The sequence below is a fragment of the Culex pipiens genome, chromosome 1 (assembly GCF_016801865.2).
Source record: "Culex pipiens pallens isolate TS chromosome 1, TS_CPP_V2, whole genome shotgun sequence".
NCBI lineage: Eukaryota > Metazoa > Arthropoda > Insecta > Diptera > Culicidae > Culex > Culex pipiens.
Window position 1 is genome coordinate 138,296,725 of NC_068937.1, and position 24,149 is coordinate 138,320,873.

Below are 24,149 nucleotides of genomic sequence, written 5' to 3' on the forward strand. Positions count from 1 at the left end.
GAGCCTAATGGGTGCCCGGCACGCGGGGACACCTCCACCATATAAACAACACACACACACTCGCTCGCATATCTGGCCGCTCCAACCAGTTTACCACCTTGTTATTAATGTTTACGATTGTTGACTTGGCTCTTTGGTGGTGGTGGAGAGTGTGCTGGTTCGTAACAGGTTCCTCGATTCCCAGGGTTCCCCCCGTTTTCGGGACAAAAAGGAACGCAACACCAGAGGAGCCAAAATGAATGTCAAGTTTAAAACTCTGTGAATGAGTGCACCTGACCAGGGCTGATCCTTATCCACAGTGAGCACTGTGCTGTGCATACATCTTCATTGAGTCGCTGAGAGTTTTGTGTGCTCGGTGTTGTACTCTGTGGTTCTATTTGCTCAACACCCCATCCGTCCAACCTGCCCTAAAATAATACAACACGCATCGTGCCCTTTTTCCCCTCATTCAGACACCACTGAGAGCAGACTCATCTCTCATCGTCCCCCATCGGGGTCGTGCTGACTTCAGACCGACCGACCGAGTTGAGCCAATTAATTAATCCAGTCCTGTATCTTGGAGACCCTTCGACCCAGCCTCTGGCCCCACTCGAGTCTCGCTTCGGTCTGCTGCTGTGTACTGTACTCTAGTGTTTTTGGAAAATGATGATGAAGTGGAGGGCAAATATCATCACCATCGTCCTCGTCGTCGTCGTTGGGACAAAAACTCAACTTCATTTGCAACCCCTTTTTGTCCCTCCCCGAAAGTGAGGGGATGATTGAGCGGAGGTGAGTTCGACAGGGGCTTCCTCAGCGCTTGCGAAGATTCTCGCACACTTTTGAAGAGCTCTGGGTGTTGTGTGCTGCAAAAATCATCAATTTCTCAGGGTTGACGAAGGGAAATTGCTGCTTATGGTGCACACAGAAAAAAATTGTGTAAATTTGGAAGCTTTAATTTTGGAAGGTTGAATATTACCTCTTTAAAGATGTAATTTTACCTCAATTAAGACTGAAATAGTGACATTACACCAAAAAACTAACCTAATCCACCTATGTGGTTGATGCCTTCCTCACTTTTTACCAACAATGGGTAATATAAGTGGTTTGGACACATATTTCAGCTATTTTTTAAGATCCAGAAAATATAACTTACAGATATAACTTAAGTGGTCATAACTCGAGACATGGTTGCCAGATCTTCAATGTTGTGGACTCGTTGGAAAGGTTTTTCGATTACCTAACCAACGATGGGTCGGATGATGGATCCGGACATCGTTTACATGGATTTAAGTGAGATCCGGCTTCAAAAAAGTACATAAATATCACTTAAGTGGTCATAACTCGAGACAGGGTTGCCAGATCTTCAATGTTGTGGACTCTTTGGAAAGGTCTCTTGATTACCTAACCAACGATGGGTCGGATGATGGATCCGGACATCGCTTCCATGCATTTTAATGAGATCCGGATATATGTGAAAACACATTTTTATACATAACTTTTGAACTAGTTATCGAAACTTCAAACAATTCAATAGCGATGTATGGGACCCTAAACCAAGTCGAATGCAACTGGTTTGGTCAGAATCGGTTAAGCCAGTGCTGAGAAAACTCAGTGAGAATTTTGGTCACATACATACATACACACACACATACACACACACATACACACACACAGACATTTGTTCAGTTTTTGATTCTGAGTCGATATGTATACATGAAGGTGGGTCTTTGAGCTTTTAATAAAAAGTTCATTTTTAGAGCAGGATTATAGCCTTATCTCAGTGAGGAAGGCAAAAGGGGTAAAATTACACATTTTCAGAGGTAAAATTACACATTTTTTCATTTTTTCCCTTCCCACATGTAATATTACCATGACTTTTTTTTCTGTGTGTAGAGAGCTACATCAAGGGGAAGATTTTTTCAAGGGGTTTCCAGAACAAAATTTGAAGGGTTTTGCTAACGTAATTGAAATATTTCCAGCATTGCGTTGCAAAAGGCTTGAAGAAGTGGTGGAACGTGCTGATACTGTTCAGAGTAAGAATTGTTTTTTTTTTATATTTTGTATTTTAAAACTAGACATTACATCCTCTAATGATCATTTTGGAGCTCGTGTTTCAGTATACAACAAATTCTACCAAACCAGGTCGAGCATTAGCTGATAACGCTCGACTTCACGCGGAAATCCGAGCGCAAGTTTTCAATTAGCAAGGTAATATTCCCCTACAGCCCACCACGTGCTTCTCCACGCATCCTCCGTAAATTTTCGATGCTGTAACCCACCACGTGGAGTATCGTCGTGTACCTACGCATACCCCCGTCCTTAATGAGGATTATTAAAAAACTTTCGCACAACCACACCGGCTTCTCCGGTGTCGTCGATTCGATCCGCAAGGAAGACCCCGAGTCAACCCCGTTCAGAGATGACATTTTATGGGTTTCTTGCGGTCCCAAGTTTAAATTCGACAGCCGAAAAGGTTTACCGAAGATTCTGGAAATTAGGTTACTGAAATTTGGGCGGTCTACCAGTAGGAAAAAGGATTTTACGGAATGCGATTCCATGCTCTAGCCACTCTGCTCCGGTTGGGGGTGGCCACCGAAAGGATTACGGAGGATTCCTTTTCTCTACCTGCTGGCAATGCTACGGTGGCGCCATCAAACGAAAGAGGACGAACCCATTAATTTGGAAGTTAATAAAGCGATTTACTCTCTCTCTCGTCGAGTTTGCATACCATTAAGCAGCTTTTTCGCCACTATGCAGGGCTTCGGAATTAAACCATTTCTCCGGAGGGTCTTCCGATGATTTAAATATTGGCAGTGCCTTTTAATTAGCCAAAAAGGGTCAAGAGCTCAATCCGGCGGAAAGTATTAATGAATTTTATCAGCGTTAATGGTGCTGTACTGGAGCCCAAATTAACCCTGTTTGAACCGATTTTTATGGTGCACGTGTTGTCATCAAAATAACGTAATATTTTCATTTACCGCCATTTCAGGGTGCCATTTGGACCTTCACGGTAGCTCGTCTCCGCCCGAGAGGACAGGTGCCGATCCATTAAAAAGCGGTGTATCGGTTCGAGATCTTGGCTTAACCGCGACATATTACCAACTTTTATGACCCTGCACGTCGCCGTGGAAGCAATTTGGCGTATCGTGAGGAAGCATCATAATCACATCGCCATGTACGCGATTTTATTACCTCCCAGGATGCGCTGCAACGCAATGCGCGCCCATAAACCGGATCGCCCGGGAGAGAACAAAGACAAACTTTGGCGCGGCCCCTTACACATATCGAATTTATTGCTCAATTTATGAAACACCGCGCGTCTCCACCTCGCAGCTTCAAATTCAAACAAGGGCAAGACCATAAAACAAGAGAAGGAAAAGTTGCAAATTGGCGCACTTCCAAATCACTTTCTCCCCAAAAATATAACTCCGAGCCGTGATAACCGGTGCCAAACCGACTAACTCGAGATGATGGTCACGACGATATAAACGGCACTCCATGGCACCAGGACGGAGTGCATTTGGATCGATGCAAAAACAGACTCAGAGCAAACAACAACTGCCGCCGGAACTTGTCGGACAAAGTGTTGCCAGTGTGACAGACATCTGCTGGGGTGGCCTCCACCATTTGATCTCTCACGGGGAGAAGAAGAATCGTGAATTGATTACGGTAACTAGGCGAAACTGCAACACCATCGCCGGCAGCAGTTTCCAGCCAGCAGTGCGCTCAATTATTTAGAGTTTTCCCAGTTATGCCTTGAGTTTGTGTCACGAGACAAAACTGGAAACGGCGAACCATTTCCACCCGAAATTGTTCTCTGGGTTGCTCACGTTCGTGACCCTTGAGCGGACCAAATTTCCAACTTGAAAAGAAAAACGCAAGTCTACTCAAAATGTTCAAAGTTTATTAAACTCAAAAAAGGCCACGGTTGGCTTTCATGGCCTGCTGCAGAAGCATCCGCTCCCGCGCCTCGCACACCAGTTCAGCGGACCTGGTAGCAGCCCGGCCTAAGCTGGGCGAAAACGTTGGCACCTTGAACAACGCGTCATCCGGCGAAGTAACCGGAACCCGCTTCGATCCGGTTGCGTTGGACTTTCGCGAACGGGAGTGGTGGCTGCTGCCGCTGCTCGTCGATCCCGGACCGCGGTGCGAACGCTTCACGGCCAGCTTGCGCATGTTCCGTTCGAGCGCGGCCACGCTCTGCGCAACCGAGGCTGGACGACGCTCTTGCAGCTTCCGAATCAGCGTCGTTTCCTCCAGAATCGCCTGCTTCAGCGAGTCGGAGTGCTCCTTGAGCTTACGAATTGTTTGCTTCTTCTCCTCGTACTTGGCCAGCACGGGAAGCTTCCTGGCGATCAGCTTGTCCATCTTCTCACTCTGGAACTGCGCAACCTTGTAGGATTTGGTCAGTTGATCGTCGTCCAGGTCGAAGTATTCCTTCAACGGGTCCGGCATTATTTTCTCGCAAAGATCGATGATCCGGGCCTCGAGCGAGCAAACGGCACAACGGGTTCGGTCCGTGGGACTGCACCGTCGGCAGAACATGTGCCGGCAGGACGAGATGAGCAGTATGCCCACAGCATCGGCGCGACGGAAACAAATTTCACAGAATTGCAAAATGTTCATAATGTTTGAAAAGGAGTACACGTGGTTCAGACTTGATCGCGCAAAAAACTCTGGATGACTGTGAGAAAGGGCTAACTTGGAGCACAGTTGTTTACACGAACGATCAAGCGTTTGTGTCATTCTGTTTTTGCTGTTCTCTCCTTCCTGGTGGATGGTCACTTTTTCGTTTGACACTTTTTTAGTTTGTACCCGTTAGAACTGCCACTTTTTACACGGAATTCACACTTACTATCAAACCAAACGTTTGGTAGTAAGTGTGATCTCTGTGTAAAGAAGGTGTCGAACTAAACAGTGACCCCGTTTGTTTGACAACAATTGGTGTCAAACCATCGGGGTATCAGTGTACAGGTAAAATTCGGTAATCCGAATTTTACAAAAGAAAGCAAATTTGGGACATTCAAGTGCCCTTTCCAGAAAAGTATATCTCCACTTTTCCGGGTGGTACAACCTTGGTTCCAACCTGCTACCAAACCATCCACCAGAGGACTGCTGCTACTGGGCTCCCCAACCCTAGCTACTGGTGTGTGGATCGTGTTCGCGCCAGGATGTCGACAGTTGCAATTTATGCACAACTGGAAAACCCGTATACCAACAGAGGCAGGCGAGAAAGAGAGAGGCCGCTCCTACACTCTATACGTCTTTGGTCTTTGAGGCTCAACCCTTCTACCTCTTCTTCTGCTTGTGCAATTCCAAAGCTTGTGAAGCCGCCAGCCCCGGAGTTCCCTTCCGGGTTCACCGGCACCGTAGCTCAAAACGGAACTCTTTTTCGGGTTGTTCGCATTTGAAATAATGCCGCGCTCGAAATAAGGAAACTTTGCCCCGGCGGTGTGTAAGGCTTCGGTAAATGCTCTCTACTGTAGGCTATAGGCCCCATAAGACGACGCTGCCGGCAAAGACGTTAGACAACTCGGAGAAATCCTATTTCGTAGAGCTTTTTGCGTTTTCTGCACAAATGACGAGGCCGGCTCTGGCACGAATAAGTAGATTTATGCTCGAAATGATAGGAAATTCCGCTTCTCGTTCTCTCCGACGAGGCTCAACTGGGGTGGAGTGCTTAGCGTGTTATTTGTTGCAAAATTTAAAATAGACGGGGCTCTGAGCATGAGTTGGGTTGGTTCGTGAAACTTTGCAACAAGGAGGTCTAATTAGGAATGTGGTCCTCGTCTTGGGAATTTGGAAATGGGTTAGACGCAATCGATCTCAACGATGCAAGTGTTTTTTTTAATAAAATTTTAACTTAATGAAAAAGCTATATTTCAAGAGTCGATTATCTGAATGCTTTGTAAAAATTTCACTTTGGGAAATAAGAAAAAAATTATAATATCGATAATCAATGTGCGAGAAGTTTTATTTTTTCAAACATGCAACTTGTTCTTATAAAGATTCTTTTCGATACCAGCAAAAGCTATTTGAAGCATTTTTGTTTTTAAATATATAAGTGGTCTTTAAATTTCATAATAATTTTAGTATAAACAAGAAGACAAATTATCGATTTTTTACCCTTTCAGATCTGAGTTTAAAAAAAAACTATTTTTTTAGTTCATGATGGGAAAATTATTCATACGACCATACGAAAATTATAGGCTAGTTTTGGAAATTTTCATTCAAAATTCGACTAAATAACATAAGCATAACATTGGACAAGAAAGCTAAACTAACAAATTTGCAATACAAAATTCGCACTATAATCTTTTGAAAATAAATGTCCATGTTGATGTGAATTATTTTCACTTTAAATAATTTTTTTATCAACAAACAATTGTAAAGTTTTTTTTTTGTTTTCAAAGGATCAATAAAAATAACTTTTTTTTCGTTTTGGTGGTTTTTGATCAATCCTGATTCAAGGCAGTTTCAAAATAACCCAAAAAGCAATAAAATCAAAATTTGCTTTATTTTATTTATTAAAAAAAAACTTCAGGATTGTTTTTGTACGAGCAACACAGAGTTTTGGATAACAGCTGTTTGTGATAGATGTATCTCGGTGGGTATTTTAGAGCATTTCAATATTAAAATATTGAATTTATTTGTTTTATGTTTTTTTTTATTTTATTTAAACAACCAATAATTAGAAGTAATGGGGAAAATAAGTGTGGAAGAGAAAAAAAACATTTGACAACTGGTCAAGGGTTAAAAGAAATGCTATGAAAATTTTGATATAGGGGAAATATACCATTTTTCAGCCTATTTCTATTATCGGCCTATCAGCACTTTGATCATGAATTACAGGTTTCATAAAGTGTTTTTGACTGTTCCAAAGTAATAAATAGCTCAAACAAAAGTGAGCAAGCAACTCTCCATTGTTGATGCATCTGAAAATGTTGATTTAATAGCGCAAAACGGCAAAAGTGATGGGAATTGGTCGAACGGCTTAGACTGATTAAAATGGGTATATTTCCCCTATTTGGCAGACCAATTTTCGTTTTAACTTTCAACTATTACTTCTGAAGCATATTAATATTGTCTAATTGAACAATTGGCAAGTCAGAGTTTACATTACCTTGATGTTAGTTACACTTATTTTTTTTTAAATACAGTGGACTCTCTCTGTGTCGATATTGAAGGGACCATCGAGAGCGGGAGGTATCAAATCATAGAACAAAAAATCAAAGCATGCTATTGGTAGGGACTGAAAAATCAATTGACAGGTTGAGCAATATTGAAATCGAGAAGATCGACAGCCAGAGAGTCGACTGTATTCAGGTAATTTTATTAAATGTTTGTAAGGCCGTTGCAAATATTTTTTGAAGTTTATGTCCCTCGACTCTGACCAAAGTCGAAGGGGGGGGGGGGGCAAAAAAATAAAAAAGTAAAAAAAATCAAATTACGACCCATGGTTTCAACATTTTTATGAGAAAAGTGTTTTAAAATGCATTATACACCTGTCCAGTTGTTATGCCATCATAAGTTTCCAAATATCTAAGTTCTGTAGAATTTTTTTTTTTGCGAATTTTTTTTTGCGGTGCTGTACATTGGAATTTCATAAAAATTCAAAACATTTTTAAACAAGCCCAAACATGCTAAAAATGATTATTAATGCAGAAAAACGCATTTTAGATTGTTTTCAGTTGATTAGACTTCTATTTTCATGAAAATTTTGAAATTTTTTGTGAAAAAAAATTTTTTGCCCCCTGATTTTTCAGACCAATTTTGAAGGGGGGGGGGGCGACATAAATTTTGAAAAATATTTGCAACGGCCTAACCAAAACAAAGAAAGACATCAACTGAAAAAAAAATCACTTCAAAGAGAAATTATAGAAATGTTATGAAACTGCAAGGACCCTCAATCGACTAGATTTATAATTAAATTATTTTTTCCCTCGAACTAACATAGTACCTGCAGGATATCCTGCCTCGCCATCGATACCTTCCCGTCGCCGCAAAAGGCAACTCTTACCGGGAACAGAGGCAATTAGTTTAAAACAATGCCTCATTCTAACTAGCCCCGACTCCCTTCCCCGTTCTCCAAACATTGCAATGCATTCCCCCCCTCTTCCCAGACCCCGATGTGGTTCTTCTATTGCATAACGTAACTTTGAAGAGCGAATCGTGTGTGTGTGTGTTTGTGTATGTTTGCTGGAAAGAGTTTGTTGGCATTCTTTCGTTTCAAACTATTTTTATGTGCCTGGTTTGCGTTTGTTGTTGGCAGAGCACTTTGTTACGAATGTATCCCAACTTTCTTTCCTGTTTTCAAATAATTGCTGAAGATTACAGTTTGATGGTGATCCCGCGAATCGATTATCCCCGTTTTATTAATCCCCGCCTGGTGACATGGCTGTGTGTAAGCCGTCCGCAAAGCTATCGTGTAGAATCTAGGCGAAAGCGTCAATAAAATATTTACCGATAATTAGCAGCAACGTAATCCGGAAATCCATGTTTTTCTCCCAATTTGGTGTAATTTCTCGCGCTCGAATCTCTGGCTCTCTTGCTCTGTGTCTCCTTGTGTCCTCTCGCCACCAAGAAAGTCAGACACAACGTTTGAATGGGCCCGAAAAACACACCCTTGCTATGCTGTGCTATGCTACTGCTTTCCTTTCCTTCAGCCTTGCAGTGCTGTGTGTTTTTTTGGTGGAGCGAAGAAAAGGTGTATGGAGTCGTCGTCGTCGTTGTCGGCTCTCCTTGGCTTTCTTTGCTTGTGTGTGAAAATGTATTTTTGATGAGAAGCGAATTGTTTTTATCGATTTTTTTTCGGTTCTCGTCGCGGCGCTCTCGGTTCGATTCTGGCCTTTCGGTTTGGCTCTTGATGCCTCACCACACTGGGCTAGAGAATGACGATGATGATACTCGAGCCTTCCCAACACTCCTCGAACTGCTTTAGATGTTCTGGAGCCTGCTGGTCGTGGCTCTGCTGTGGAATTTTTGCAGCACTCTCGCTCGTGCTGTATGTATGTATCTACGGATTGGTTACAATCAATATCCTTCCGGATGAATGGGACCGAACGGCGACACGAGAGTCTCAATTGCTGACTTTTGGTACTGCCACTGCTGCTGTTACTGCTTCTGCCCGTCGCGACCAAGACCTAGTACAACTTCTGGCCCAGCCCAGCGACTTTGAACGATGGTCCAAGTTTTCCATTGTTGTGGCCATTTCACCGAAACTCACTGAAATCTTCTCTGTACACCATACAATCAAGCCATTTCACCGAAATGATGCACTATCTTCTATCTTCGGCGGCACACTCTCTCCAGCCACCGTACGCCTACAGCAAACACAACCCTCTACGAACCACCTCGTGGCCTTGCTGCACCCTCCCGCAAAAGTGGTTCACTTGACTCTCCACAAAATAAAAAGCAGGAAATTACTTTACTCTCTTCCAAAACATCTGAATCTTTAATCACTTTATTCACTACGTCGTCGACGTCGCGCGGTGTAAATCTATGTGTTACACATTACTCGCCGTACTCCACAACACTTCAGGAAGACGGAACAGCACCGTCGTACTCGTTATCCTTGCTACCACCCGACTTAACCCATGAGATACATATCTTCTTGCTCACATGCTGGCGCTCGAAATTCTCCCTCTCTGTATATCTCTTTGACTCCAGGTCGGTCGGTCGGTGTGTATGTAACGCACGCAAAACTTGCTCTAGGGTGTCACCCACAGAAGAAAACACTCACGCACTTTCCTTCCTCAAAAAAAAACTCCCTTAAAAAGGATCCACTCCCGGAAGCGAACCCACGAACAGCACGGACAGGGTGGTGGTGGTTCTGTTATTATGCTGCCACCCCACACGCACAACTCGCAACTCCTTACTCACTCCCAAAACACCAACCCCCCTCAAGAAGTGGAAAGATTCTTCCTTTGATCACAGTAACGCGCGCGCGCGCAAAATCGGCAGCACGTGCACCAGCGACGACGTTCCCAACTCGACTGAAGAACAGGAATTTCAACAGAGTAGGCTTCGGCGCCCCGTTGAAGAAGCTGAGAGAGCGGAGCGCGCGTGAATGAAATGAGAGGGAGAGAGAGAGCGTGTGGTGTTGTGGTTGTGCATGTTTGGACGAAAACATTATGCTTATGCGATATATGGTGAGTTGAGCGTGTGTTGGTGTGGCGATCGGATATCGAACATATCGACAGAACGGTGATTGTTGTGGGAGTGAAATGTGGGAAGAAAGTGGGGCAAATTTGGTAAGAATTTAAGAAATTAAGAAATTTATTCGATATTTTTTTAATTGCTTCTTTTTTTCAGAAAGAAAACGATTCATTTAGTATTTTACAGCCATAATGTTTAATTTTAAATAAATTTCGGATATTTTCCCTCATTTTTTAATACATTGGATTCTTTGGCTGTCCATCTACTCGATATCAATATTGCTCCAGCTGTCAATAATTGTTTCAGTCAGTGTTCAGATTGCTTTGATTTTTCGTTCATATTTAAATCAAGCGATTCAGAAAAATGCATTAAAAGTTTGACAGTTCACTTTGCAGGGTCCAAATAATTCCTTATTCCTTCACTCGTTGCAACTTTAAGGATATTTGATTTAACATTCTAACGCTTAAAAAACTTAACTTCTATTGTTTTATTTTATTCATCATTCATAAAAAAAACTCTGAAAAGTTGAAACAACAAAATGGTTAACCCGATTAACGATTCACCAAATTAGACCGAATTTATTAGAGTATATCAAAATTTATTTATAAGACAAGCTCTTCCCGGCAAACTTCGTCTTGCCCTTTTTAATTTTCCTGACGTTTAATGCTTGTTTGCTAATTCAGCCTCCTGTGATCAAAATTTGATTTTACGTAAATTTTCCCATACAATCTGCAGATGCTCTGGAATCGGTTCCAGAGTGGCCAAAGTAGAATTTTTTAGCATATAAACCTTCCTTGGACATATACGATCCCAACGCAACAAAGAGCACCTCAATCCGACGCTCCGTAGTGAACTGATTCGCGTTCGAACAAAACCATCGAAATTTTTTATATATATAGATATGTCAGTCCTTCGGAATCCTGAATAGGCGACAAGAGTAAGTGGTAGATTTTAAGTGGTGGAATAAAGAAAGACACATTTTCGTATTTCTCATCGGTAATCAACACATCTAAGGACCATTTTTGTATTCCCCATCTTTCTCAAAACAACGATGATATCAGAGATTTAATGAATCATTAGTTTGATCTAATTTGATGATACTTTTGATGAAATTTCTTAATAAGATAATCATCACCAACATACTCTATCATCTTTATTATCAAACGATATTGTAAATCTCCCTAATCATTTCTTTACCATCATTCACCGAGAACAAAACCGTCTCTCTACCGTGATTTTTTTTATGAAAGCTATTTGAAAAATGGAATGAAAACTTACATTTTAACAAAATTTTTACAACAGTTACTAAGAAACGAATGTTATGAATAGCTCGATAAAGTAAATTATAATTAGTAAAATTGAAAAAAAAAATGGGTAGAATGATTGCAGTTTGTTTTCAAACCTAAATTTAATGTCTTTTTTTTTAATTTTTTTAGCCATTTTTTACATTGACTTAAAGAGTTTTTATTTTCAAATTAATTCATTTATAGTGATCGAATAATAGCTAAAATAATGAATCGATATAACAGGGGCCATGGTAGGAGGGAGAAATTAGTATACAAAATTACATTTTTGAAGTAAGCTATTAGAATGGAATGAAAATTCCATTTTAATAGAGAAAAATGTTAAGAAATTCGAGATCGCTATTTATAGCATTGATAGTAACTATTTTATCCGATTTTCTTCGAAAATTCACTAAACTAAATTATATTTCATTCCTTGTCATAATAATTTAACCGACATTTTATTTAGAAGAATTAAACTTAGTTTTCTAAAGATCAAATAAATTTTGCTTCATTATATTATGTTTAATCTAAAAAAAAGTCAGTAATTTTTAGAATTATTTTCAAGTCCCGAGCAATTTTCAAGAAACTTTAAGATATAGAAGTTGGAAATTGAAAAACAAAATTCAGATTAGAAAGACTTTAATCCACATTATATTTCTGCTTTTTGATTTTTTAATAAATCTTGAGAAGGGGGAGATTAAAATTAATAAGCATAATTTTATTGGGCTTTAAAGGTCTTTTAGATTAAACATTTTAACTAATAAAACTGGTAAATGTTTTCCATATTTTACTTCTTTCGGTATATATTTTATATCATTTTGAGAACAATCTGGAATTTTCAATGGATTTTCATTAGTGGCATCTTGAACATTACAGGGATCTGACAGGCATGCACTTTCCCGAAGTCACCGGCAAAGGCGCTGTCAATGTTGTTTACGTGGGGTTTTTGAAAAGGTTGTATGAAACAAAATAATTAATTTTTATCTTAAAATTAATCAATTTTTAGTTTTAATCATCTTTTGCTTATATATTTTAAGTAAATGGCAAGGATTACGTACAGATATCATTTATAAGACCGATAAACAAAGTTGTACTAGAACAACACGTAACATTACACTAAAAATTAAATATATTCAGTTTCCTTGAAACAAAATTAGCTTGGTAAGATTCTTCCTGACTGCTGGTTTAAATTCAATTACACTTTTAAAATACTCAGTTTATTTAACATTTAAACATAATTCAACCACGAGTTTGATCAACATATTTCGATGATTATTCATTGCATCCTGTTCTAAATCTGAGATTAAATTTAAATCGTTTAAAAAAATTACAATTGCTACAAGTTACATATTTGAATATTAATTAAAGTTCAAATCTGAAATTAAATGTAAATCGCTTGAAAAAGAAAACAAAAAGTTTTTATTTTTGCAATTCATGTGCATAAAACATTTTCAAAAACCTCGCTGCAAAAACTTGGTTCGATCTTGGTTCGATCTTGGTTCGATTTTGACTTCACTCGCTTTGTATGTGGATGACAGTCGTGACGTATCCGTGGAACATTAGCGAGTAAAATGTATAGGTGATTGATGAAAGATATAAATTAATATACTTTCTGTAATTTGCACAAACTATTTTCAAGGTAATTTTACGATTTTTCACGTTCCTTACAATTTTATGTTTTGGAATTATGGTCTTCATGAATATTTGAACGTGAAAAATCGCTAAGCCTTAATTTTGTAGTAGTAGCCTTAAGCATAAAGTTATATCATCAATTTTTGGATAAAAATTCCCTTATATCGCTTTGAGTTTGATCGCAGCAACCGGTGCGCGAGGTTGAACTTTTTTTTCGCTCCGCGTCATTTTCCCAACTTTGGAATTATTGGTCTTGAAGAAAAGGGTGGCTGTCGAAACTTCCCGGAAGAGCAGGGGTGTGATGGGTTCGACCGGGAAATAGACAACAACCGGAAGCATGCTGGACCTGGCCCGAATTGGGAAGGTGGCGAGCGCAGAGAGCGAAGCGGTCTTCGGTCACAGCGTGAACGGTCCCCGTCAAGGTCAAGGTTTTTCGCGAGCGAAAAAGAATCGAAGCCGTGGCAAGTTCGCTTAGAGGTGGAAAAGGAGGACGACGGAGGCAAGCGGAAGCAGCCCAAGCGGTAACCGGCATATTTCGCCTCGTGCTTTCCATAGCAAATCTGGTGTCTGCTGTTGTTACAAGCCTCCTGAAGACGTTTGAAAAGAAGCTATCTGGTGAGCTCGTTCTTTTTATGAGACAACCATTCTTTCATATATTCTGACATACGCACACATCATTCAAGACAACCACGCCAAATTATTACTATAAAGGAGCGGCCGTAGCTGACTGGTTACGTTGTTCGCTTTGTAAGCGAATGGTCCTGGGTTCGATTCCCATCTGCTCCCAACGAGAAAGTTTAGGAAATATAAATTGAAGCTCTGAACATGAACGAAAAATCAAAGTTGCTCGAGTCGGGGTTCGATCCCCCGTCCTTTGGATTGTTAAGCAAAAATGCAAAACACTAAGCCATCACGGCTTGGTGAGCTACGACTGGAATTAAGAACACTGTTACCACTAAAACTATATACGTGCTGAGTCTTTGTCCATTTGACAAGGGTTCAGAAGTTCTAAATAACGTTTGAATCCGATTGATGCAAACGTTCTTTAGGGCGGGGCTTGTCGATTCAAGCTGAGGTACCTCGCGCACGGCTAGCCTGCGTAGAAATGGGTCACCGAAGCTCGGCAGAGCTAACACCATCCAAATGCCTATGCGAGTTATTTGCATGTATAGAATGTAAATCTCAAATACATGGAAACAACTCAATTTGTAAGAAGCGACCGCGTGGTCCCGTTTGGTCGGTTGCACACACACACACACACACACACACACACACAAAATTCCCTTATATCGCTTTATTTTTTAAACACCCAGTTTAACTGTCTCTCTAATCTAGTCCATCCCATACGTAAAAGCAGCAAGCCGAGAAAAGCGTAAGTCAAATTTGTCCCACCTATAAGGCTACGTGTTAGAATTTCACGTTTTTCTGGAACAAAGTACTAAATTTTATTGGTTTTTCTGATAGTTCACATGATTTCGAACCAAAATGCACCATAACCTCAAAATTGACGAAATTACATATGGGACGGACTTGATTCGAGCGGCAGTTAAGGTAACTATTGAAACAATGCCATGTTTTACTATATGTATTATCTTAAGTTATTTAAATTCCAGTCAAACGTGCTTTTCACTAACATTAACGTGAACTTCAATTACCTAGGGGAAATATACCCATTTTAATCACTCTAAGCCGTTCGACCAATTCTCATCACTTTTGTCGTTTTCCGCTATTAAATCAACATTTTCAGATGTACCAACAATGGCGAGTTGCTTGCTCACTTTTATTTGAGCTATTTATTACTTTGGAACAGTCAAAAACACTTTATGCGAGCTGTAATTCATGATCAAAGTGCTGATAGGCCGATAATAGAAATAGGCTGAGAAAGGGTATAGCTCCCCTAGTATGCATAAAATTTGCCCCTGAAAATGCTCTTCTCAAACACAGTAGTGAACTTAAAGTAACTAAAACACATTTCCAAACACATTCATCAATTTCAAGGACTTCTAGTTAGTTGGTCTCCAGTTGAGTAAATATCGAGACTCCGGTGGAATTATACAACACAAGCCTTACCCGAAAAACTTCGTCTTTTCCTTTTTTCGTTTGTTGACGTTTTAAGCTTTTTCCTTATTCAGCCTCCTATGATCAAAATTTGATTTTACGCAACTTTTTCATACAATCTGCAGATTTTCCGGAATCGGTTCCAGAGTGGCCAAAGTTGCCACTTTTTGGCGTAAGAACCTTCCTTGGGCTTATACGAACCCAACGCAACAAAGAGCACCTCGATCCGACGCTCCGTATTGAACTGATTCGCGTTCTAACAAAACCATCGAAATTTTTTATATAGATAGATTCCAACGCCATTCCGGTTCTGTAAACATCTACTACATTTTTGACGTTGGATATCGTATTATTCAAAGGTGCCATTTCGAAAAACCTGACACGGATGCGAACATCAAGCACGTAGAACACACAACATTTTGAAGTAAATCTTGCGTTCACCAAACCGATTTTTGACATTTCTAGTACCTCTTGATGAACCAAACTGACATGAACTACGTTATTTAACGCCATTCCGGTTTAACTTTAATTTTTTTTAAGCTGGTCTCTAGTTACATATTGATTTATTGAACACATTTGGATGGATTTTCGGCATAACTTTATTGATAATTTTATTTTTACTGTTTTTATTTCGACAAACTATAAGTATCAACGGAAATCTAATCATCTTAAATCGCTTCTTCCAACATCAAGGCAGCTGCTGCTGCTGTTGCATTTCCGCCCCCAGCACCATCTCCCCCGGCGGCGAGCCCTCCTCCTCCTGCTGATGCTGCATGATGGTCTGCGGAATCAACAGCTTCGAATCGAGCACGTACAGTGGCGTTCCGTCCGCCAGCGTAGCGGTCACTCCCCCACTCAGCGTACCAGCCGCCGTAATTTCGAAGCTTGCGAGCGGAAGTTGCTGCTCCTGCTGCTGCATGTTGTTAGTAGGCACTTGTGGATCGATAAAGTGATGCGCTTCGACCGAAACGGGGATCGTCACCAGCTCGGAGCTGTTGAGGATGGAAATCTGGGGCGTGAGCGCTTGTTCGAGCGGGCTGACCAGCATGTTGGGGTCCAGGTCGGTCGGTTCCTGCGCTTGACTTGGGTTTAGATCGCCGAACAGGAACAGTTTGCTTTTGCTCTTGTAGTGGGACCGCTTGTGGCGGTTCATGGTCGAGCTGTGGTAGAACGTTTTGCTGCACAGTTCGCACTTGTAGGGTTTGTCGCCTGGAAGATTTGGATTGTTAGGTTAGATTTAGTTTTGGGGATTTTTTTTAGGGGACTCACCTGAATGGATCCGCTTGTGAACCTTGAGCGCTCCGCTCTGGCTAAAGTTCTTGCCGCACAGATCGCACGTGTACGGGACGGCATCGTTGCTGTGCAAGCGTTCGTGCCGGCGCAGGTTCGACAGCTGCTTGAAGATGCGGTTGCAAATCTTGCACCTAATGGAAGACGGATTTCGATGGTTGGTTTCGTGGTCGACGAGTTGCGCACCGCTTTTGAAGCTCAAATCGCAGAATTCGCACTTGGTTTCCTCGATGACGGGGTGGTTCTGGGCCGTGTGACTTAGCATCTCTCGGTAGCTGTTGAACGACCACTCGCAGTAACGGCACTTGGTCTCGGCGAGCTCCTCCGGCGGAATGCACTGAAGGCTGTGCTCTTTCAGCAGTGGTTTGATTCTGAAGCTCTTGAAGCAGACCTGGCAGGTGAAGGGGCGCTCTCCGCTGTGAATTCTTCGATGTTCAATGAGTCTTATGGTTTCTTTGAAGCCACGGCCACAAGTCTCGCATTTAAATGGCGTATTCTGAGAGTGAGTTCGCTCATGTTGCAGCAAACAGGACGATTTGTTGAAGATTTTCCCACATACTTTGCACACGTACTGAATCTTTCCTGTGTGAATGTTCTCGTGACGACGAAGGGTGCTCAGCAAAGAGTAGGAATTCTCACAAAAGCTACACTGATACCGTTTCATTCCATCAATGATGACGATCTTGGCGGAAATCCGCTCGCTCTCCATCTTGGCCACGGCCACCTCGTCCGCTTGCTTCTCTTCAGTGTGAGTCCGCTCATGGGCCTGGCAAGTTACCACGGAAATAAACCGTTCGCTGCAGTAAACGCACTTGATGGGCTTCTCCGGCTCCTCGTGCGACGCCAAGTGCTTGTTCAGCAACCTGACCGACGTTATGATGACCGGTGGCATCGGTTCGCACTTTTGGCAAGTGTACGGAATCTGATCGACGTGGACACTGAGGTGGTCGATAAGCGATGCCACCGAATCAAAAGGTTTCGTTTCACACAAATAGCACTTGTTTCGTCGGTTCAGAAACTCATCATCGTCCGTAATCTTCATCTCGTGATTTCGCTCGTGGCGCTCCATGTTGTACTTTGCCGCAAACTTCTTATTGCAGTACCGACAGACGAAGCGACGATTCGCATTCCTAATCGTGTCATTCTCCAGATCGTCCTTGTGAAAACGTCGCTGATGGGCGGTTCGATGAACTCGCGAGGAAAACCGAGCCTCGCAATAACAACACTGTTGCGGCTTGGACGCGTCGTGCTGTTCAAAATGCTTGTTCAGCGACCAAACGCTTTTCAGTTCACGAGAAACGCACGTCGTGCACCGAAAGGGAAGCATTGCCGAGTGCTTCCGCTTCAGATGGTTGTTCAGCTCGTGCCGAGTCAGAAACTTTATCGTGCAAATGTTACAATCCGTGTACTTGTCGTCATCTTCATCCTCCTCAACCCGGGCCGTGTCGTTCGCGGAATCCGACTCCTGAAACCTAGCCGGCTTCCTAATCTTCCGCTTCTTTCGACCAGCAATCTTCGCTTCCTTAATCCTCCTCAATCGAACCGCCAGCGGAACATCGTCAAAATCTTCCACCACTTCCTCCCGTTTGACACTCAGCAAAGCATTCGGAGCACCAGAATCCGGCTCAACCTCAACAACCATCACCCCATCGTCATCCTCCGGTTCGCTCTTGATCTCGACCGGTTCCGCTAGTGTTTGCGCGTCGACCGCGACCACAGCCGGAGCAGCGGCCACCATCATGACCGACTCGGGAACGCTGCCCGTTTCCGGCACCAGCTTGTCCACCGGCGGGTTCTCATCGTCGTCGCTGTCGCCGTGCTCCCGCTTGACGATGTAAATCTCCTCGATGGCATTACTAGCCGAGATAAATTGTCTGGCGGATGATAGAAGAGCATTTTACCGAAAATCTAGCAGAATTAAAGAAAAAATCTTACCTCAGCAACATGGTTTGCCACGAATTACTAGCTCGGCTAGAACAATTTTCATGCGGAAGCCTTACAAGGTCACTTAATTTAATTATGTTCGAAAATCGACTAAATACGAATAAAACATCAACCAACTACAATGCACTTTACTACCTCACTTTACTTATAATAATCTAGCAAAAAGAAATCATTTTGGATTCGATTTATTTTAAATTTTCAATGCAAATTCCAGAGCAGCATTCGTTCTGATTCTTCCTAAACTTTTGTAAACAACATGCTCGGCGTTGACGCTGACGTTTCTGATTGTCAAAAAGTCCAATTGGAAATATTTGAAAAGGGCGCATTCTTTACGCTTTGCTCAAGCACGGAAATTCGAAATAGTAAATATCGCATAAATACGAACTGTTGGAGCACCATGTTAATTTATGTGTGCAATTAGAAACAGACTTAAAAGTTATTGATTTAGTTTTTTTTTTTAAATGTCCTATAGAACTCTAGAATTTAACAAAATTACGTTGATTTACGCCAAGCAAAACTGTGTGGAAAAATCTTTCGTTGCCAAAAACGGGATGTAACTGTATTGAAAAGTGTAGAATTTGAAAATTTAAGAATATCAGATGTGTATGATGGTGTCAAAGTTTAACTAACAACATACCTGATAACAGCATCTCAATTTCCAGTATGTTCGGATCCAAGACGAATGTGATTGAAGGAGCTCCATTCCATTGGCTTCGTTGATGATATCAACTTGTTCAGTTTCATTCGCAAGACTCTAACCTTGTTTGGGATTCCGAGGAAGTAGTCGCGCCAATTTACCAAACTGGTGCAGATGACTTAGCAATAAGGTAGTACGGTATGGGATGTGGTTAGTCGTGGACCTTCACCTCGATGAATTTATCTTTCACAAAGATTGGAATCGATTTCCGATGATGATTCGCGACCAGTTGGTTTCACCGAATGGGCATTTCACAAAGTTGCAAGTAAGTAACAAGTATTTGTTTTTCTTGAAAGCTCATTCCATCATAGATTTAACAATAGTTGAATCAACTGAAGTTTAAGACTAAATCTTGACTTTTTTTTGATAAGGTCCTATAAACAAATGTAAACATTGAGTGTATCCCTTTCACACCTTATGTCAAAGTCCATCGGAGTAAGCGGGATACACTCAATGTTTACATTTGTTTATAGGACCTTAGGCCGTTGCAAATATTTTTTGAAGTTTATGTCCCTAGACTCTGACCAAAGTCGAGGGGGGGGGCAAAAAAATAAAAAAGTATAAAAATTCAAATTACGAACCATGGTTTTAACATTTTAATGAAAAAAGTGTTTTAAATTGCATTATACACCTGTCCAGTTGTTTTGCCATCATTAGTTTCCAAAATATCTAAGTATTGACGAAAATTTTATTTTTTGCGAAAAATAAATTTTTTGCGGGGCTGGACATTGGAATTTCATAAAAATTCAAAATATTTTTAAACAAGCCCAAACATGCTAAATATGATTATCAATGCAGAAAAATGCATTTTAGATTGTTTTCAGGTGATTAGACCTCTATTTTCGTGAAAATTTTTAAGTTTATTGAAAAAATATTTTTTTGCCCCCTGATTTTTCAGACCACAAACATAAACATAAACATAAACTTTGAAAAATATTTGCAACGGCCTTATCAAAAAAAAGTCAAGAAATGTTTTTTTTTGAAAAATGTCAACTCAAATGAACAAAAGCGTATCAAGCGTTTAGGCCTGACACCGCTAGTTGGAAACATGTTGTGGACCTCCCTAACTCCCTGTCAGCTAAAATCCACTCGTCTGCGACACAAAATTTATCAATTTATGTTTTTTTTTTAAATCGCATAAATTTTTAAAGGTATGCATTAACAATGCTAAATCTAACTCTTTTTTTAAATCCATTTTAATGTCTGTTGAAGTTTAAAAAAATTCAAACAAAAACAATCAACGTTCTATAATTTTTCGAAAATGCTCATCCGGCGAAACGCAAACGACATTCCGGAATGTCTATTCGGCACTCGCACCAACCCACTCTTTTCAGTTATAAGTTGTCTCACTTTTACAAATTTCTTTCCTTTTTCTACCTCACTTTTTCAATCTTTCACATGAAAGAAAACATGAAGTTTTCGATGTGAAACTCACCACACATGAATTCACACTGTACAAAGAATTTCCGCCATCCGGCACCGATTCCACCGAGTTTCGACCGTCCAAATGTGGCCACATTTGCGTCGATTCCCGGAACCGCGCGTGAAAACGCGTACACGCCGCAACGAAAAAGTGAAAAATTGTGACATTTCACAATCTCATTAACACCGTCACAAGCACGACAAGCACACAGCCTTTGCTGCGATGCGAAGCTAACATCGATCACATTTTGTTTTAATTTTAACTAGGGCAGTTCATCGTTGCTGCACACTAGCGAAAATTGCATGCAATCAAGAAATTAAAAGTGAAAGTGTGTGCAACATGGAGTTAATCTCGGACTTAATCTTTCTGTGCAGTTGCTGTGAAGGTTTCCATGGCACTTCGAAAAGTTTAGCTCCATGTTGCACGCACACACTCTCACTTTTAATTTCTCGATATGTATTGCTTATTGCGAGATAAAATCACGTTTCTCCATCGCTGTGAGTGACATAATTGCCGCCTAACTGCCGCAGCGTAAAAATCAGAAAGTTGAACTGAAATTCTGCGTTGATTTGGCTGTCAACTTGGTTTGTTTTGAATATTTTCCAAAAAGTCAGCTGAAAACTCAAGGCAACCTTTGACAACAGCCAAAAATTTTGTTCTGCGGTTGTCATGCGGCTGTCATGCGACCATTATCTTGCTCGATAAATAGCGAACTTACCGAGCAACACTAATAATTAATAATTATTCTCCATCACTCGTTCTCCATACAAAATTTGGAGAAACCATTCGACCCTTTCTAAAATTTAATATTTTTGAAATATTCAAAGTGCACGTACATGTACGTGTTTTTGGGGACCCCAAACTTCATGCTTCCCATCGAGTTGAGTTTTCATCGAGTTTTCAATTTCCAATTCCCATTGAAAGCCTTTTGAATTTAAGAATTCGTTTTTTTTTAATTTTTGAAATGTATTTATTTTTAAGATTTTTAATTGTTCTATAGACGTATCCAGTTTGAAATGGCCGCTAGGTGGCCAATGGTGTTAGAAATGACAGCTTCCATGTATTTGAATATGGGAGCTCAGGAAAACTCAATTTTTAAGCAATAAAATGATTATTAATTATAAAAGTATTGATTGATTAGGTGCACAAAATGTGTCTAGAATATTATTAAAATAAAAACTGTTCGAAAAAATTGCAAAAGAGATAAGTACACCATTCGATTCAGCAGGAATTTTGGGCACCAAAAATATATAGTTTTGATATGTTAAGTATTTTATTTTAGAAGAAAATTAACAAAAAGTATGAAAATCGAGACATTTAGTATGGGAGCTGTCAAATTTCTCACCATCAAAAAGCAGCGTTGAGCTTTCGCTGGATTTGTCTATTTCAAAACCATTTTCAAATGTTTCCACACTTTGACCGTTTGACAGCTCCATGCGGGCCATGTTAGCCCTCGTCCCCGCATCGGCAAAGTTTGAAAACAACAAACCAACTGTCGGTTCGCGAAGCACGCAATCATCTCGGAAGATCGCTAGAACCTGCTACGAACCCGGATGGACAGCTACTTCATCGACCCGCAGCGCCGCCGCGGGGCCAAGCAGATCTTCCCGGCGCACCAGCTGGTCGTTTGCACCGACAGTTACGGCATCCGGACGCAGCTCAAGTTCAACGTCGTGGTGGAGAAGATGGACCTGCAGAATCTGATTGTGAGTTTTTGGTTTGATAGTGGGGACGGGGTGTTGATTTATGGTTTGATTCTAGCAAATTCGCTTGACGGAGAGTGCCGACCAGTCGAAGATGTTTGTGAGCACGATCGACAACGCAAGTTACGAGCAGATGCGCGCCGAACAGTCGCTACACGTTACGTTCCAGGGGTTTGTGGACCATTTGACCAAGATTCTGGAGCGGTGCAAGCGCGAGGAACTGCACATGAGTCTGGTGAAGGATGACAGCGTGCACCTGTTGCAGTTTTTCGAGAAGAGCTCGTTTAAGAACTTGACGCACCTGTTTCTGCAGATTCAGGTGGCGTCGACGGAAACGGTGCTGTTTCACATCAATTTGGCGCTGCAAACGCTGCAGGACCAGGCGGCGGGGTACGCGGGCCAGGTGGCGAAGTACCAGTCGGAACTGACGGGGCGGGACGACGCGATTCACAGACTGCAGGGCGAGGTGAGGGCGTTGAACGGGAGGTTGGTGGAGCAGGAGAATTTGGTTTTTAACAGGAATACTGAGGAGGTGAACCGGCTTCAGCAGACGATTAAGCATGTCAATGAGTCGAAGGAGCTGGAGGAGAAGCGACTGAAGACGATTATTTCGGGGATGCAGGAGAAGATTGACCAGCAGAACAAGGAGTTGCTGGCGGGGACGGAGAAGATTATGTGAGTTTTGTGGAGGAGTTTCTTGAGTGAGATATTTACAGCCTTGCTGATTTCAGGCACGATTCCAAGCGATATGAAGCCCTCAGAGAGGACAACATGAAGCTCAAGTCCCACAACAACCAGCTGCGCGAGGAAGCCGACCGGTACAAATCGGACCTCCAGGCCTATCAAAGTCGCGACGGAAGACACGAATCCGCGATCGTCGAGCTGCGCCGGCAGCTGATCGATCTGCAGAGCAAGCTAAAAATCACGGAGAAGCAAAAGTCCGAGCTCGAGGCGGAGCTGGAGGCCGAGCGGAACATTTGCCAGACCAAGAAGAACGCGCTCCAGCTGACGGCGGACGAAATTTCCAACGCCAACGTCATGATCGCAAACTTGAACAAGGAGGTGATGAAACTCAAGAGCAAGGTCGAACTGCGCACGGAGATTGCAATGCGACAGGAGAAGCTGATTCAGGACAAGGAAAAGGAGTACAACGAACTGCAGGGCACGGTGCGGCAGATTCAGCAGGAACACACCAAGAACAGGGTGGCCAGCGAAGAGTACGCGCAGACGGTGCGCCGGATCAAGGAAACTTCGGACGCGATCGAGGAGAAATATCGGAAAAGTAAGTTACTTGTCATTTTAACGAATTGTAGCATTAATTCTCACCTTCTCTCAACAGAAATCAACGACCTGATCGTGAAGGTGTCCCAGAACCAGAACGCCGAACCGGTTTCCGTGCTGAACAATCAGTTCCCCAATCGATACCTTCGGCCACATAATCGGATAGAATAACTCTCATTTAATTATCGCATTCCAGATTGTACAGTTAGCAAAAGTATCGTGAAAATTATATTTAAAAAAAAGTTTTAATCAATTCCACCCAACCTCCTTCTCAATCCTCCTCATCACCCTCCCTCGAGGCCGCCACCGCGGCCACGTTGACCGCCTGCATAATGTCCTCCTGGCCCGCCTTCAACCGGTCCCGGATCAACTCGGCAATCGCCTTTTGCGTCCGCCGCTCCAGCTTTTCCAACTTTTTCGACACGTCCCGCTTCAAATCCCAGTCCGGCTTCCGCGGCGCCAAATTTGCAATGTCAATCTCCTCGATCACGATCGGCGCCCGCATCAACTCCAGCTGCGAGCTAATCTCCCGCTCCACGTCCGTCGGTTGCACCTCCTCCAGGGCACTCTCCTGGATCTCCTCGCTCTCGGGACGGTAGTTCCGGAACACCGGTCTGAAAAGTTCCGACAAAAATTAGTTTTCCTCTCAAATCTCAAACGCTTCAAATCTCACTTGGGAATCGCCTCCGCGGGTTGTT

General features: G+C 41.9%; 5 protein-coding genes across 5 annotated transcripts in view; 1 reads left to right on the forward strand and 4 right to left on the reverse strand.

Moving 5' to 3' along the window:
• Window positions 1–9,980, reverse strand: part of LOC120417103 (transmembrane protein 132E) — a 115,331-nt gene extending 105,351 nt beyond the window's left edge. The window contains exon 1 of the mRNA XM_039579080.2: window positions 8,444–9,980. Within this exon, the coding sequence (XP_039435014.1) occupies window positions 8,444–8,477 (34 nt within the window). The 5' untranslated portion in view covers window positions 8,478–9,980. The remainder of the gene's footprint in view (window positions 1–8,443) is intronic.
• On the reverse strand, window positions 3,872–5,805 carry LOC120417106 (zip homologous protein 3-like). The gene has a single exon (XM_039579083.1). The coding sequence runs from the start codon at window positions 4,723–4,725 to the stop codon at window positions 3,892–3,894; it is 834 nt and encodes a 277-aa protein (XP_039435017.1). The 5' UTR covers window positions 4,726–5,805; the 3' UTR covers window positions 3,872–3,891.
• A 5,742-nt stretch (window positions 9,981–15,722) lies between the features above and the next one.
• On the reverse strand, window positions 15,723–18,611 carry LOC120417095 (zinc finger protein 271-like). Its single transcript, XM_039579073.2, has 3 exons — window positions 18,339–18,611; window positions 16,383–18,277; window positions 15,723–16,322 (listed from the first exon to the last, which is right to left on the reverse strand). Exons 1-3 carry the CDS (start codon window positions 18,347–18,349, stop codon window positions 15,802–15,804), a joined length of 2,427 nt encoding a protein of 808 aa, XP_039435007.1. The 5' UTR covers window positions 18,350–18,611; the 3' UTR covers window positions 15,723–15,801.
• A 3,314-nt stretch (window positions 18,612–21,925) lies between these two features.
• Window positions 21,926–23,689, forward strand: LOC120417076 (spindle assembly abnormal protein 6 homolog). Its single transcript, XM_039579044.2, has 4 exons — window positions 21,926–22,173; window positions 22,229–22,845; window positions 22,902–23,452; window positions 23,510–23,689. Exons 1-4 carry the CDS (start codon window positions 22,021–22,023, stop codon window positions 23,620–23,622), a joined length of 1,434 nt encoding a protein of 477 aa, XP_039434978.1. The 5' UTR covers window positions 21,926–22,020; the 3' UTR covers window positions 23,623–23,689.
• The window catches only part of LOC120417079 (coiled-coil domain-containing protein 12), a 647-nt gene continuing 174 nt past the window's right edge, over window positions 23,677–24,149 (reverse strand). The window contains exons 1-2 of the mRNA XM_039579049.2: window positions 24,125–24,149; window positions 23,677–24,065 (exon numbers count right to left, since the gene is read on the reverse strand). The exon at window positions 24,125–24,149 is cut by the window's right edge and continues 174 nt beyond it. Of these exons, the coding sequence (XP_039434983.2) occupies window positions 23,723–24,065; window positions 24,125–24,149 (368 nt within the window). The 3' untranslated portion in view covers window positions 23,677–23,722. The remainder of the gene's footprint in view (window positions 24,066–24,124) is intronic.

Coding starts and splice junctions, on each gene's coding strand:
- LOC120417106 (XM_039579083.1), bottom strand. CDS start 4,725: ATGACACAAACGCTTGATCGTTCGTGTAAACAACTGTGCTCCAAGTTA.
- LOC120417095 (XM_039579073.2), bottom strand. Junction 16,323..16,382: donor TCACAAGCGGATCCATTCAG/GTGAGTCCCCTA, acceptor CAAATCTTCCAG/GCGACAAACCCTACAAGTGC.
- LOC120417076 (XM_039579044.2), top strand. CDS start 22,021: ATGGACAGCTACTTCATCGACCCGCAGCGCCGCCGCGGGGCCAAGCAG. Junction 22,846..22,901: donor GCGGGGACGGAGAAGATTAT/GTGAGTTTTGTG, acceptor TGCTGATTTCAG/GCACGATTCCAAGCGATATG. Junction 23,453..23,509: donor CGAGGAGAAATATCGGAAAA/GTAAGTTACTTG, acceptor TTCTCTCAACAG/AAATCAACGACCTGATCGTG.